The following is a 15,665-nucleotide window of genomic DNA, read 5'->3' on the forward strand; positions in this document are numbered from 1 at the left end:
GTCTGGACTCATTGCTGGCCACCTTAGAAGTCTCCAGTGCTTTCTCTCAAACCATTTTATAGTGATTTTGGAAGTGTGTTTTGGGTCATTGTCCTGCTGGAAGACCCATGACCTCTGAGGGAGACCCAGCTTTCTCACACTGGGCCCTACATTATGCTGCAAAATTTGTTGGTAGTCTTCAGACTTCATAATGCCATGCACACGGTCAAGCAGTCCAGTGCCAGAGGCAGCAAAGCAACCCCAAAACATCAGGGAACCTCCGCCATGTTTGACTGTAGGGACCGTGTTCTTTTCTTTGAATGCCTCTTTTTTTTCCTGTGCACTCTATTTTGATGCTTTTTCCCAAAAAGCTCTACTTTTGTCTCATCTGACCAGAGAACATTCTTCCAAAACGTTTTAGTCTTTCTCAGGTAAGTTTTGGCAAACTCCAGCCTGGCTTTTTTATGTCTCGGGGTAAGAAGTGGGGTCTTCCTGGGTATCCTACCATACAGTCCCTTTTCATTCAGACGCCGACGGATAGTACGGGTTGACACTGTTGTACCCTCGGACTGCAGGGCAGCTTGAACTTGTTTGGATGTTAGTCGAGGTTCTTTATCCACCATCCGCACAATCTTGCGTTGAAATCTCTCGTCAATTTTTCTTTTCCGTCCACATCTAGGGAGGTTAGCCACAGTGCCATGGGCTTTACACTTCTTGATGACACTGCGCACGGAAGACACAGGAACATTCAGGTCTTTGGAGATGGACTTGTAGCCTTGAGATTGCTCATGCTTCCTCACAATTTGGTTTCTCAAGTCCTCAGACAGTTCTTTGGTCTTCTTTCTTTTCTCCATGCTCAATGTGGTACACACAAGGACACAGGACAGAGGCTGAGTCAACTTTAATCCATGTTAACTGACTGCAAGTGTGATTTAGTTATTGCCAACACCTGTCAGGTGCCACAGGTAAGTTACAGGTGCTGTTAATAACATGAATTAGAGAAGCATCACATGATTTTTCAAACGGTGCCAATACTTTTGTCCACCCCCTTTTTTAGGTTTGGTGTGGAATTGTATCCAATTTGGCTTTAGGACAATTCTTTTTGTGTTTTTTCATTGAAGACAAATTAAATGAAGATAATAAGACCAAAGAATTTGTGATTGCAATCATTTTCAGGAAGAAACTGAGTATTATCTGACAGAATTGCAGGGGTGCCAATACTTTTGGCCACCACTGTATGTGTCACTCCTTTATAGAGGTTGTTGCCCTGTCTTGTTAATTGGTTTTATCAATTTGATTAAATAAAATCTATACCTTTTATATGCAGCTGGTATCTCTTCTTCGTCCAGACGTTTAGTATATATTGATCTGGATATTTTGGTTTTTTATTCATGTTGAAGTGTCCAGGAATGGATTAACATAGGACATTTAACGTAATTAATTGTAAGTTACGTTGTCCATTTACTTGGTAACTTGATTTATTGATACTTGGATTGATAATATTGTCACTTCCTTTCATGTACCTATATTTGTGGAGTCACATGGTTGTCTCTGTCGTTTTTGTAGTTTTCACCCATGACATACCATTTTATTGGTTGTGCTCTATTTAGGAGTGTCCGTGGGACCTTCTTTTTATACTTTTGATACACAATCAAACTGATTTTTTATCTGGACTCATTATGATGGTGACCTGACTCTTTTTGGGGCTCAGTCACTCCACTCTTTTTGTAGGTTGTACTTTATGGGAGCGCCCACATATGAACTATGGTTTATCTATTCCGCCATGTTCTTCTGGTTTATATGCTTCTGACTATACACAATGCAACCTAGCAGAGATCTGCAGCATGTACTTGCAATGCTAACACCCTGCCGCCCTTTTCCTCTCCCTCGTATTAAATCTCACCCTACGCTATCTCAACCTAACAGAGAACTAATCTTCATTCTAAATAGCTCTTAAAAGACACTCCCTATACGCTGCTTTCACTTTCCCTACGCTCACACTACATTGATGTAATATGCGCAAGATGGCGCCGGCAGGGCTTAAATATCCCCCTATGATGCTGTAAGGCCAGCCAATCACAGTAATGTCACAACAATGATGGCAACGGCATTACTGTGATTGGCAAGCAAGCCCAGCATGTTCATTGGCTGCAAATAAAGCGCCAAACATTCTGGGCGGGTCACTCGAATATACCGAGGTGAATAGCTAATGACTCGTCGAAGAGCCTGAATTGTGTACTATTCGTGCGAGTAATGAATAGTGCCGAATGTATTCGCTCATCACTAGTAAAAAGACATAAATCCAAGTGACACATTCATTCCTGCTCCGAGTGTCAAAGGTTGTCATAACTTTGTGTCTCTGAGATTTGAAGTTACCTTTTAATACAAGTAATTTCATGTCCATGATGCTGTGATCAGGGATACAAAAATGTTTGGCCACAGATAGATCTATTCTTTTTTTCTTTTATTGTGTGGCGATGAGAATTCATCCTTGTTCTAAGTTTTTGCCTGGTCTCCCCTACATACAGACCCCCAGCTGGACATTTTGTACATATAATTAAGTACATTACATTAGATGTTATGCAGCTGAAAGTACCTGGGATCTTGTGGTCCTGATGTGAGCTGGGAATCTTTATCTTGTCCGTGGTCATTATAAATGGACAGGTTTTACATTTACAGTTGGTGAGGATGAATTTTGTAAGTTTCACCACAAAGGTGGAACTATCCTCCCAGTCAGTTTGCTTAGTTTGCTTTCCCTCCTAGTACATTTTCATTCTAACAATGTTAGGTTTCTGGGAGATTATACTTGTTCCTTTTATTTGTGGCTCTCATTAGCTTGCCTTCTTTGCCCTATATGAATGTGTTTTAGTTTCTCACTCAGGGTTTTCGTATTTTACTTCATACTTTCCTTTCCCCTGGTTGACAGTGTGTTGTGGCCTCCCCTCTGGTTCCTCAGGAGGTATGAGAAACTCCTCAATTAGAGAATTAGGTCCGTAGTATTTTTAGTTGTGCAGCTAGGGCCTTTCTAGTCTGTACAGAGACTAGTTGGGTGTAGCTGCGGCATTCTCCTCTGTATGGGTTCTCCGGTGGCTATCAAGATGCGCTTTCTGGTTAAAACATTTCCCACATTTTGAACATGAAAATGGCTTCTCCCCTGTGTGAGTTCTCTGATGTTCGATAAGCGTTGATTGCTCTGTAAAACATTTCCCACATTCTGAACATGAAAAAAGCTTCTCCCCTGTGTGAGTTCTCTGATGTTTGATAAGACTTGATTTCCGTACAAAACATTTCCCACATTTTGAACATGAAAATGGCTTCTCCCCTGTGTGAATTCTCTGATGTTTGATAAGATTTGATTTCTTTGCAAAATATTTACCACATTCTGAACATGAAAATGGCTTCTCCCCTGTGTGAGTTCTCTGATGGTCGATAAGCGTTGATTGCAATGTAAAACAGTTCCCACATTCTGAACATGAAAAAGGCTTCTCCCCTGTGTGAATTCTCTGATGTCTAATAAGATTTGATTCCTGTACAAAACATTTCCCACATTCTGAACATGAAAATGGCTTCTCCCCTGTGTGAATTCTCTGATGTTTGATAAGATTTGATTTCTGTACAAAACATTTCTCACATTCTGAACATGAAAATGGCTTCAACCCTGTGTGAGTTCTCTGATGTGTAATAAGCTTTGATTTCTCTGTAAAGCAGTTCCCACATTCGGAACATGAAAATAGCTTCTGCCCTGAGTGAGTTCTCTGATGGCTGATAAGATTTGATTGATTTGCAAAACATTTCCCACATTCTGAACATGAAAATGGCTTCTCCCCTGTGTGAATTCTCTGATGTGCAATAAGATTTGATTTCTCTGTAAAGCAGTTCCCACATTCTGAACATGAAAATGGCTTCTCCCCTGTGTGAGTTCTCTGATGTTCGATAAGCGTTGATTGCTCTGTAAAACATTTCCCACATTCTGAACATGAAAAAAGCTTCTCCCCTGTGTGAGTTCTCTGATGTTTGATAAGACTTGATTTCCGTACAAAACATTTCCCACATTTTGAACATGAAAATGGCTTCTCCCCTGTGTGAATTCTCTGATGTTTGATAAGATTTGATTTCTTTGCAAAATATTTACCACATTCTGAACATGAAAATGGCTTCTCCCCTGTGTGAGTTCTCTGATGGTCGATAAGCGTTGATTGCAATGTAAAACAGTTCCCACATTCTGAACATGAAAAAGGCTTCTCCCCTGTGTGAATTCTCTGATGTCTAATAAGATTTGATTCCTGTACAAAACATTTCCCACATTCTGAACATGAAAATGGCTTCTCCCCTGTGTGAATTCTCTGATGTTTGATAAGATTTGATTTCTGTACAAAACATTTCTCACATTCTGAACATGAAAATGGCTTCAACCCTGTGTGAGTTCTCTGATGTGTAATAAGCTTTGATTTCTCTGTAAAGCAGTTCCCACATTCGGAACATGAAAATAGCTTCTGCCCTGAGTGAGTTCTCTGATGGCTGATAAGATTTGATTGATTTGCAAAACATTTCCCACATTCTGAACATGAAAATGGCTTCTCCCCTGTGTGAATTCTCTGATGTGCAATAAGATTTGATTTCTCTGTAAAGCAGTTCCCACATTCTGAACATGAAAATGGCTTCTCCCCTGTGTGAGTTCTCTGATGGCTGATAAGATTTGATTTCTTTATAAAACATTTCCCACATTCTGAACATGAAAATGGCTTCTCCCCTGTGTGAGTTCTCTGATGTGCAATAAGATTTGATTTTACTGTAAAGCAGTTTCCACATTCTGAACATGAAAATGGCTTTTCCCCTGTGTGAGTTCTCTGATGTCCAATAAGATCTGATTTCTTTGTAAAACATTTCCCACATTCTGAACAGGAAAATGGCTTCTCTCCTGTGTGAGTTATCTGGTGCCTAACAAAATCTGATTTCTGATTAAAACAACTCCCACACTTGGAACAAGAAAATCTATTCTTCGCTTTGTGAATTTTTTCATGCTTAAGAAAAGACTTTTTGAGGGGAAAACTATTTCTATATTCTGAACGTGAAAATGGCTTCTTTGCTTTAGGGGCAATTTGTTTTTTAATGCTTATTTTGTGACTTTGATTTTTCTGAGTAGTCGGTAATGAATCAGAAGACAGAACCTGTTTCAAAGGATCAGATGACAGATCTTTGCTGTGAAGGGATGATGGTATATCTGGAGTAATGGCATTCACTTCAATTGTATCCTCTGAGATCTCCAAATTATCTGATTTGAAAATTGAAGATGTCAGCTGTCCCTCTGATCTCCTGGTACAATCATCTGCCAATAATAAAACCAATTATTATTTTTTAATAAAAAATCCGTGTAATTATATATTTTTGAACATTTCTACTTAAACTGTCTGTAAAAATGGGAAGTTATGCAAAAAAATTGAATTATTCACCAAGACAATGACAGTTCACAGTCTAATAGAAAACCTCATAGGATGAACCAGAAGAGCATGGTGTTCAATTGTTTGTTCATTCTGCTTCCCATATATGGAATAAAAAGCCACCAAACAATGTTATGTAAGCGAAAATAATACCAAGAAAAACTTCTCATCTCACAAAAAAACAAGTCCTCACTCAGGTCCATCATCTGAAAAACAGAGGTTTCCAAATTATTAGTGGCTCAAAGGCTCTTGAAAAGCAACATGGCTTCCATAAACCAATCCAACAGTATCCGCTCTCCCAAAGTCAAATCTCCCCCTCGTTCTGAGCTTTGCAGTGTGCCCAAACCACATTTATCATCCATGTATTTGGCATTACTATAGTGAGAAGAACCCACTTAATTTACGGTGTGTCTCCTGGAGCACAATCTGGGCACTATGTGTTGGGTTATAAAACAACAAATGTGCAATTTTCACTCTACAACATCCACAGCGTGCTAATTTCAGGAAAGTGGCTTTGGAGTCAAAATAGTCACTACTCCTATAGATTAATTCACTGAGGGTTATAATTTCCAAAATGGAGCCACTTTATGGTGATTTCTACTGATCTGGTTTTCTGCCATTGTGTCATATAAGGGCTTCTGCAAATGGTGTGTCCTATCTCCTCTGGGTCTCCTACTGTGACATCTGCTTCTGTCACCAGGAGCCACCTTTTTCCCTTCCCCCATGACAGCACCATACGAGAGAGAGTAGGATCTGCCCCTATTACCGGACAGGAAGCCCTGAGCACAAAATAAAAAGGCAACCCCCACTTCCTCCTTCAATGTGGTTTCCTGTCCTCAAGGATGTAGAAGCCTGGAGCTCACGGCTGGAGCAGCCGTAAATCATGGAACACCAGTGAATCATGGAACACCATGCTGAGTTCTATAGCTACCTCTAGTGAGTGGCAATGAGCAGGGGCCCAGTTGGGCGCTGAAATGATAACATCAGTCTGGAAGAATCTAAATTTAATGATTCCGTACCTACCTACGTTTTTTTGGCCTAAGCCTCATGGCTTGTGTATTGAGCCTCATGGTTAGGCCTCATGGCTTGTGTATAAAGCCTCAAGGCTAGGCCTCATGGCTTGTGTATTGAGCCTCACGGCTAGGACTCATGGCTTGTGCATTGAGCCTCCAGGTTAGGCCTCATGGCTTGCGTATTGAGCCTCACGGTTAGGCCTCATGGCTTGCGTATTGAGCATCATGGCTAGGCCTCATGGCTTGTGTATTGAGCCTCATGGCTTGCGTATTGAGTCTCACGGCTATGACTCATGGCTTGCGTATTGAACCTCACGGCTAGGCCTCATGGCTTACGAAATGAGCCTCACGGCTAGTCCTCATGGCTTGCGTATTGTGCCTCACAGTTAGGCCTCATGGCTTGCGTATTAAGCCTCATGGCTTGTGTATTGAGCCTCACGGCTTGCGTATTGAACCTCACGGCTAGGCCTCATGGCTTGCATATTGAGCCTCATGGCTAGACCTCATGGTTTGCATAGAGCCTCACAGCTAGGCCTCATGCCAATTCAGGTGTAGGTTTATGACTCACGTTGGCCTGTCTGAAGGTTTTTTTAGACCGCTTCATAGTTGCGGAAGAACCTGCCACGTTAGGTCTAGGATTTTCCTCAGCTGTCTGCCTCACGGGGGGTTGCCCGGTTAGCAAGACAACTTGGGGCTTGTAGATCTGTTTCACTAAGGTCTCAAAACTTCACTGCCCTTTACTAGCAATATTACTGATATTGGTAAATAAGGTCTCTGGACGATGCCCTCGGTCTGGGGTAATTCTATTAAATACAGTCCAAAGGATAGCTGCTGAGTAACAGGTCCAGTCAATCCTTCATACTTGGATAGCATATTGAACTAGTCTGCATTTATCATCTATGTCCCAGTGGTCTTCTTGGTAAAGGTGTGAATGGGGGCGCTAAAAGAATAATACCAATTTAAGTTCAGTTTATCTTCACAATCTGGGATCATTAGTAACGTAACAGATTGAATAAAGACCTAGGTCCATCAAGTTCAACCTTTCTCCCCCAATTGCACTCTGACACTAACTTACTAACTTACTGGGACTAGGCCTCACAAATGTATTATTACCTTTATAATTATAACTTCACTATTACAATTATAATGAATCAGTTTATAATTTTTAATTAGTTTTATTTTTTTGTATTTGTAACAATGGTTTTACTAAAATCCCTATACCTAAAAACTGTTGATCCAGAAGAAGGCAAAACCCAGGTCACATTCAGCAATTTGCATCAAGGGGAAAAAAAAAAAAATTTCCTCTTGACCCCAAGAAAAGGTGATCAGTCCTAGAACCCTGGATCAAATGTACTACTATAGGTGTAATATTTTATCTAATTTAACTGTAACCCACAATATTATGTGTATCGAGGAAATCATCCAGCCTTTTCTTTTTTAAAAGCTGTTAGTGTCTGCCCTTACTACCTCTTGTGGTTGGCATTCCACAGTCTGACTGCTCTGACAGTAAAGGACCCTTTCATATTTTAGGTGCTGGAATTGCCTTTCTTCCACCCGTAATGAGTGCCCCTGGTCCTTAGTATGGTCTTTGGAGGGAATAAGTTATGTGCTAGTCCTTAGTACTGACCACACATATATTTATAGATGTAAATGAGATCCCCCTCTGAGGAGTCATTTTTCTAAGCTAAACAAGCTCAACTTTTTCAACCTCTCATCATATGAGAGGCCTCCATCTCTTTAGATGAACTGGCTGATAAACATCTGCAGCTCAGTTCCCCCCACCCCCTCCTGGTTGAAGGTGCAAGAGGAACATGTCTGTGCAAAGCTTAAAAGAAACCACTATAAGTCCACTTAAAACTCCTACCTGGAGTCTTCGAATTACCTTTTCGACCTTAAGTGATTAAACTCTCTATATCCCATATCCCCCTGATAGGAAATGGTAGGAGGAGCTGCGAGTTGTACTCACCGGTGGGGGGCTGAAAATCCAACATTTGCCCCAATCTACCCTTCTGGCTTACAGTGATAAGAAACTTGATTGTGCCAAGAGGGCAGCACTATACCGGTCTGACCTCCTAAGGGAGGTATGAGTTGGTTGATAGACCATCAATTGCCCCAATCTACCCTCCTGGTATGGAATGGTAAGATAAACTTGATTGTGCCAAGTAAGGCAGCACTATACCGGTCAGCCTTCCTAAGGGAAGTGCGAGCTGGACTCGCCAGTATTGGGAGCTGACTAACTACCAATTGCCTCAATCTACCCTCCTGGTATAGAATGGTAAGATGAACTTGATTGTGCCAAGTAAGGCAGCACCATACCGGTCGGCCTTCCTAAGGGAAGTGCGAGCTCGACTCACTGGTAACTATGGTTGATAATCCAAAAATTGCCTCAATCTACCCTCCTGGTATAGAATGGTAAGATGAACTTGATTGTGCCAAGTAAGGCAGCACCATACCGGTCGGCCTTCCTAAGGGAAGTGCGAGCTCGACTCACTGGTAACTATGGTTGATAATCCAAAAATTGCCTCAATCTACCCTCCTGATTCGGAATGGAAAGATAAACTTGATTGTACTGAGTCGGGCAGCACTAACGGCCTGCCCTACTAAGGGAGGTACGAGTTGGACTCGCTGGTATGGGACTGACGAACCAGTAAATATCCCAGTCCATCTTCCTAATGGAGTTGCCCGACAGACATGATTATGCAGGATCTGGTAAAATTATTTCAAGACCAGTGTATCCTCCCAGTTAGAAGTGCAGATGGACAAATTGGAAATTAAGTCAATGGAACCATATTACACTATGTATTCTTGCGATTAAAGTCATAAACTGGTAGACTCAACTAAGTGGCGAGTTGGTTAAATATCCAGTCGGTGCGCTCTTGGAGTGATAAGATGGCAGCGCTGCAATAAACCTATAAAAGGAGGAATCAGTGGATGAGTTAAAATGTCCCCGTATCCGTGAGACTCCTGTGGCGAAGGAGAAGCATCTTTGCTAGTTAAGACGAATGCCTTCACACTGAGGTAAGACTGTTCTGATTATTACTCAAGCACAGGATGATACGTACTTAAGGTACATGTTTAACGGGACGGGATGCTAATACCTTAGCTTAAGACCATCTGAGATTTGACAAATACCATAAGAGATCTAGATTTCTTTCTGAATGAGTTGCTTTGGAAAAAAAAGTGTATCAGAGGAGATGGTTATCACTCAGTTTACTTAGTTTCTTTGCTTGAAAACTAATCTATTTTTCATTTGAACTATTTTCATCTAACAATCTCCATGGTTGGATTATAAAGTTGCAGAATTAATGCTATTATAGGGGAATAGTGTAAATACGATCATTCCTGAATAGTGTTGAGCATTCCGATACTGAAATATCGACCGATATTCGCAGTATCAGAGTTCCGATACTTTTAGGATATCGGATACCGGAATCGGAAGTTCCCATAATGCCTGCACTATACAGTGTCTCTGAAGGATGACAAGCTGGATGGCAGCGCTCAGCTGCGATCCAGCCTGTCATCAGAATGCCATCCCAGCGTGGGAGAATTCTCCTGATTGTTTAAAAGCTGGTGGGCGGTAAAAAGCCGCCGGCTTTTAAACAATCACACAGCCCCATACTGCTTCCCCACAGCCTCCCACCCCGATCCTCCGCTCCCCCCATCCTGATCGTAAGTTAGGACCGGGCGGGGAGCGCAGCACCAAGGAGCGGGGAGCGGAGGACCCGGGCGGGGAAGCCGGCAGTGAAAAAACTATACCGCCGGCTTTCCCGTTCTGTGCTGCGCTCCCCGCTCCCTGATATATGTGGTATGATGTATGATTGGTGTGTGCGCGGTGTCTGCGCGATGTCTGCGGGTGTCTGCGTGCAGGCAGACATAGGCCGATGTGACACTATTACTCCCATCGGCCTATGTCTGTCCCCCGTCCACTCGTGCAAGCAGGATCAGCTCGATGGGAGCAGTAGTTCCCATCAGCCTGATCCTGCTATTTAAATTGCCCTACTGTGTCCTTTAAACTGCCCCCATATGTTATTTTGGCCCCCATAGGTTTATATTTTTGGCCCTATACATGTTTTATTTTTTTAGGCTCCCATATTTTTTTTTTGTTTGTTTCTGGTCCCCAATAAATTTTAAATACATTTCATTGGTGGCCAGTGGTTACCTAAAATAAATTAGTTTATACATTACCTGTCCCCGCCGATCGCCACATAAAATAAAGTAAAAATAAAAAAATACACCTATACTCACCTAGACACCTAATTCCCCGAAGCCATCAATCTCCTGCTATAAAATATAAAATAATAAACCACAATTTTATCCTTACCCCTCCATAGTAGTCCAAATCGAGTGTCCCACGATGATCTCCAGTTTAGAGCAGCCACATAAAATGTGACCGCTCTAAACTGCTACCGCCGCTACAATGACGGGGCCGTAAAGCAGCCCCGTCATTGCATAAGCGGGTTCGCCGGAGTTCAGGCAGCACTGCTTCGGTGAGCTCCTTTACGGCCCCGCTGACCGTGAGAAATTCCCACGGTACAGCAGGACCGTAAAGGAGGTCACCGGAGCTGCGCTGACTGAATGCACTCCGGTGACCTCAGTCAGGGGCTCACGCTGCCGGGAGCGGACGTGTTCCCGGCAGTGTGAGCTTACAGCAGCAATGACAGCTGTCACATCTCCAGATGTGACAGCTGTGCATGGGAGATCAGCGCAGGTAACTATTTTTTTTTTTAGTAAACTAAGAATTAAATAAAATTGTGTGTTTTATTTCAAATAAATTATTTTTTTCTGGGTGTAGTGTCTGTTTTTTCTTTTTAACACTTTGTAGGTTAGTAATAGGGGTGTCTTATAGACGCCCATCATTACTAACCTGGGCTTCATGGCAGCTGGCACTGACATGAACCCCACCACTATTACCCCCTGCCACCGCACCAGGGCAGCGTGGAAGAGCGAGGCTAAGCGCCAGATTTGGCGCACAAATAGGATGTGCCAAATCTGGGGCGGCTGAGGGCTGCTGTTTCTAGCTTGGGAGGGGGCCAATATTCATGGCACCTTTCCTGGGCTATTAATATCAGCCCCCAGCTGTCTGCCTAGCCTTTGCTAGCTATTAAAATAAGGGGACCCCACGTCATTTTTTTTTGGGTCCCCCATTTTAATAGCTAGTAAAGGCTAGGTATTCAGATGGGGGCTGATATTAGTAGCCTGGGAAGCTCCGTGGGTATTACCCCCTTCCCAGGCTTCAAACATCTGCCCCAGCCGTCTGCTTAACCTCCGCTAGAGACTAAAATTATGGGGGATCCCACGCCAATCCTTTATTTTAACACTAAATGACACTTGAGGGGTTAATAAAGATGCAGTCCCTAAATTATTATTTATTTTTTAACTAATTTATCCCAAAAATTTTGACATGGGCTTCGCCATATTTTTGTATGCCAGCCAGGTACAGCATCCAGGAACAGGCTGCCCCAGATGCCTATTTGTACCTGGCCGGACACAACAATATAGGGAAGCCCTTTTTTTTTTAATTATTTCATGAATTTCATGAAATAATTAAAAAAAAAATAAGTGGGGCTTCGCCCTATTTTTGTGTCCAGCCAGGTACAACTAAGCAGCTGGGGGCTGGAATCCACAGTGCAGGGTGGCCCAAGCTTTGTGGGACCCCCCTGCTGCGAACTGCAGTCCGCAGCCACCCCAGAAAATGTTGCGTTCATAGAAGCGCCATCTTCTGGCGCTGTATCAAGCTCATCCAGGGCCCTGGTTCGGTGGCTCACTGGGTAATAAAGGGGTTAGGGCCAGATTTGTATTATCCGCTGGCCCTAAGCCCGAAATTCATGGGGTCACGCCAATATTAGGCTATGTGCCCACGATGCAGAAATGAAGCAGAAATTTTCCTGACCATTTCCGCATCTCCTTGCCAGAAAAACGCATGCGGATTCTATGTGCGTTTTTGAAGACAAATAAAGTTAGTGAAGAAAAAAAAGGCCAATTTGATGTCATTTCCTACTCCAACCCCTATTCAATGTATTAAAAAAAAAAAAAAAGGGTGGGCTCATGCGTATTTTTAAGGAAAAGAGGGAAAGCTGAGGGCTGATTTAATAGTCTGGGAAGTAGCCAAGGATCATGGCCCCTTCCCTTGCTATTAATATCAGTCCGCAGCAGTTAGCTTAGCCTTTACAGCCCATTCTACAGGTGGGACCCCCCCCCCCAAAAAAAAAAAATAGGGTCCCCCTATAAATTGGAGCCAGCAAAGGCTAGGCCGACAGCTGCGACCTGATATTAATAGCCTAGAAAGGGGCCATGGCTATAGGCCCCCTCGCAGGCTATAATATCAGCCCTCAGCCGCCCCAGATTTGGCACATCCTATTTGTGCGCCAAATCTGGCGCTTAGCTTCGCTCTTCCACGCTGCCCTGGTGCGGTGGCAGGGGGTAATAGTGGTGGGGTTCATGTCAGCGCCAGCTGCCATGAAGCCCAGGTTAGTAATGATGGGCGTCTATAAGACACCCCCATTACTAACCTACAAAGTGTTAAAAAGAAAAAACAGACACCACACCCAGAAAAAAACAATTTATTTGAAATAAAACATAAAAGTTACCTGTCCACGTTCCTGCGCTGATCTCCCATGCACAGCTGTCACATCTGGAGATGTGACAGCTGTCATTGCTGCTGTAAGCTCACACTGCCGGGAACACGTCTGCTCCCGGCAGCGTGAGCCCCTGACTGAGGTCACCGGAGTGCATTCAGTCAGCGCAGCTCCGGTGACCTCCTTTACGGCCCTGCTGTACCGTGGGAATTTCTCACGGTCAGCGGGGCCGTAAAGGAACTCACCGGAGCAGCACTGCCTGAACTCCGGCGAACCCGCTTATGCAATGACGGGGCTGCTTTACGGCCCCGTCATTGTAGCGGCGGTAGCGGTTTAGAGCGGTCACATTTTATGTGGCTGCTCTAAACTGGAGATCATCGTGGGACACTCGATTTGGACTACTACGGAGGGGTAAGGATAAAATTATGGTTTATTATTTTATATTTTATAACAGGAGATTGATGGCTTCGGGGAATTAGGTGACTAGGTGAGTATAGGTGTATTTTTTTATTTTTTACTTTATTTTATGTGGCGATCGGCGGGGACAGGTAATGTATAAACTAATTTATTTTAGGTAACCACTGGCCACCAATGAAATGTATTTAAAATTTATTGGGGACCAAAAACAAAAACTATGGGGGCCTAAAAAAATAAAACATGTATAGGGCCAAAAATATAAACCCATGGGGGCCAAAATAACATATGGGGTAGTTTAAAGGACACAGTAGGGCAATTTAAATAGCAGGATCAGGCTGATGGGAACTACTGCTCCCATCAAGCTGATCCTGCTGGCACGAGTGGACGGGGGACAGACATAGGCCGATGGGAGTAGTAGTGTCACATCGGCCTATGTCTGCCTGCACGCAGACACCCACAAACACCCGCAAACACCCGCAGACACCGCGCACACACCAATCATACATCATACCACATACATCAGGGAGCGGGGAGCGCAGCACAGAACGGGAAAGCCGGCGGTATAGTCTTTTCACTGCTGGCTTCCCCGCCCGGGTCCTTCGCTCCCCGCTCCTTGGTGCTTCGCTCCCCGCCCGGTCCTAACTTAGGCGTGGGGAGCAGAGGATCGGGATGGGAGGCTGCGGGGAAGCAGTATGGGGCTGTGTGATTGTTTAAAAGTCGGCGGCTTTTTACCACCCGCCGGCTTTTAAACAATCAGGAGAATTCTCTCACGCTGGGATGGCATTCCGATATTTGTGTCCCATTGACATGCATTGGTTTCCGGTATCGGAATCGGCGATATCCGATATTTTTTGGGTATCGGTCCGATCCAATCCGATCCGATATTTCCCGATATCGGAAGGTATCGCTCAACACTATTCCTGAATGAACGGTGGATTGTGACTTTTCTTTTGGAATAGCTCAGATCTGTATCTTACCCTTTCTAGTTGTATTAGCTCTTGGTACTTGGCTAGATTGTGGTAGCCAGAAACTCCCCAGGATGGAAATCTCAAACTATAAAAGTGTCCGTTCGGCTTAAATACATTTCTTGGGGGAACTTAACGTTACACCTTAAGGGATATAAAGTACTAAATATTTCTGCTGGTTTTGAGATCCCCATTTTGGCAATCTGGCATGCTCTATCTACTCTTGGTAGCATAGAGTTGGGTAGTTTTGAATAATTATGTGATCATTGACCCTAGAAAAGGTTTAGGGCCCAGATCTTGGCCTTAAGTGGGGCCTTCAATTGAAAATGGCAACAATATTAAAGTAGAAACCCTAGTCAAAGCCTGGTTAAGGTTACCAGGTTCCCTGAATCGATTAACTTCTGCTTCTATTACATGCTGAATACTAGTACCAGTTCTTATATATTTCAGTTGTTGGTTAGTTGATTTAATGAAAACAGAATATCTAATCAAATCTGTGAAAAATATTCAACCATGTATATAAGTGAGGTCTCTAAATATAGACCTTTCTCTGGGAGATAAAGAGGAAAGAGTGTTGTAAAAATCCTTTTTACTCTTGTTGGTGCTTTTGGTCTAAGCTCCAAATCGATAGAGATTATGTTGATAGTGCTTCAAGAAGGAAGATTGAATGATATCTAAAAAATTCACAATCTGTTGAACTAGGATATTTCAGGGATATTTCTTCAGGTGTAAGATCCTACATGGGTGCTCCCTCCCTATTGAAGGGCTCCGTTGCTTTCGTCTCTCGTATGGTGCTGTTATGGGGGAAGGGAAAAACGATAATTACTTACCGTTAATTTGATTTTCCTGAAACCCATGACAGTACCCTAATTTTCCCTCCCTCTGGCTTTTGGTTGATGGTTCTTAGTCTTCTCTTCTCACAATGAAGAATGTGCTTGAGTGAATGTATAAATAAAAATGATGATGAATTGGGTGACTCTTACTTGACTCCTGGAAAACACATTGAAGGAGGAAGTGGGAGTTGCCTTTTTATTTTGTGCTCAGGGCTTCCTGTCCGGTAATAGGAGCGGATCCTACACTCTCGTATGGTGCTGTCATGGCTTTCAGGAAAATCAAATTACCGGTAAGTAATTACCGTTTATTCATTCTGCAGGCAACGCTGGTGATGGAAGAGACGTCGGAAGAAGCTCTTGGCGGCGCAGGCTCTGTCCAGCCACTAATAGCCCCAGCCCCCTGAGGAAGCCAGACATGGCGAAACTTGTTGGGGTGGCTATGTAT

General features: G+C 43.3%; 1 protein-coding gene across 2 annotated transcripts in view; it reads right to left on the reverse strand.

Annotated features, from left to right (window-relative positions):
- Window positions 1-1,763: 1,763 nt before the first annotated feature.
- LOC141192324 (uncharacterized) overlaps window positions 1,764-15,665 on the reverse strand; it is a 43,998-nt gene continuing 30,096 nt past the window's right edge. For both annotated transcript variants that reach the window (XM_073661815.1, XM_073661814.1), the window contains one exon: window positions 1,764-5,305. In XM_073661815.1, the coding sequence (XP_073517916.1) occupies window positions 3,021-5,305 (2,285 nt within the window). In that variant the 3' untranslated portion in view covers window positions 1,764-3,020. The remainder of the gene's footprint in view (window positions 5,306-15,665) is intronic.

The sequence above is a fragment of the Phyllobates terribilis genome, unplaced genomic scaffold (genome assembly GCF_046119375.1).
Source record: "Phyllobates terribilis strain yellow unplaced genomic scaffold, ASM4611937v1 Scaffold_60__1_contigs__length_8166268, whole genome shotgun sequence".
NCBI lineage: Eukaryota > Metazoa > Chordata > Amphibia > Anura > Dendrobatidae > Phyllobates > Phyllobates terribilis.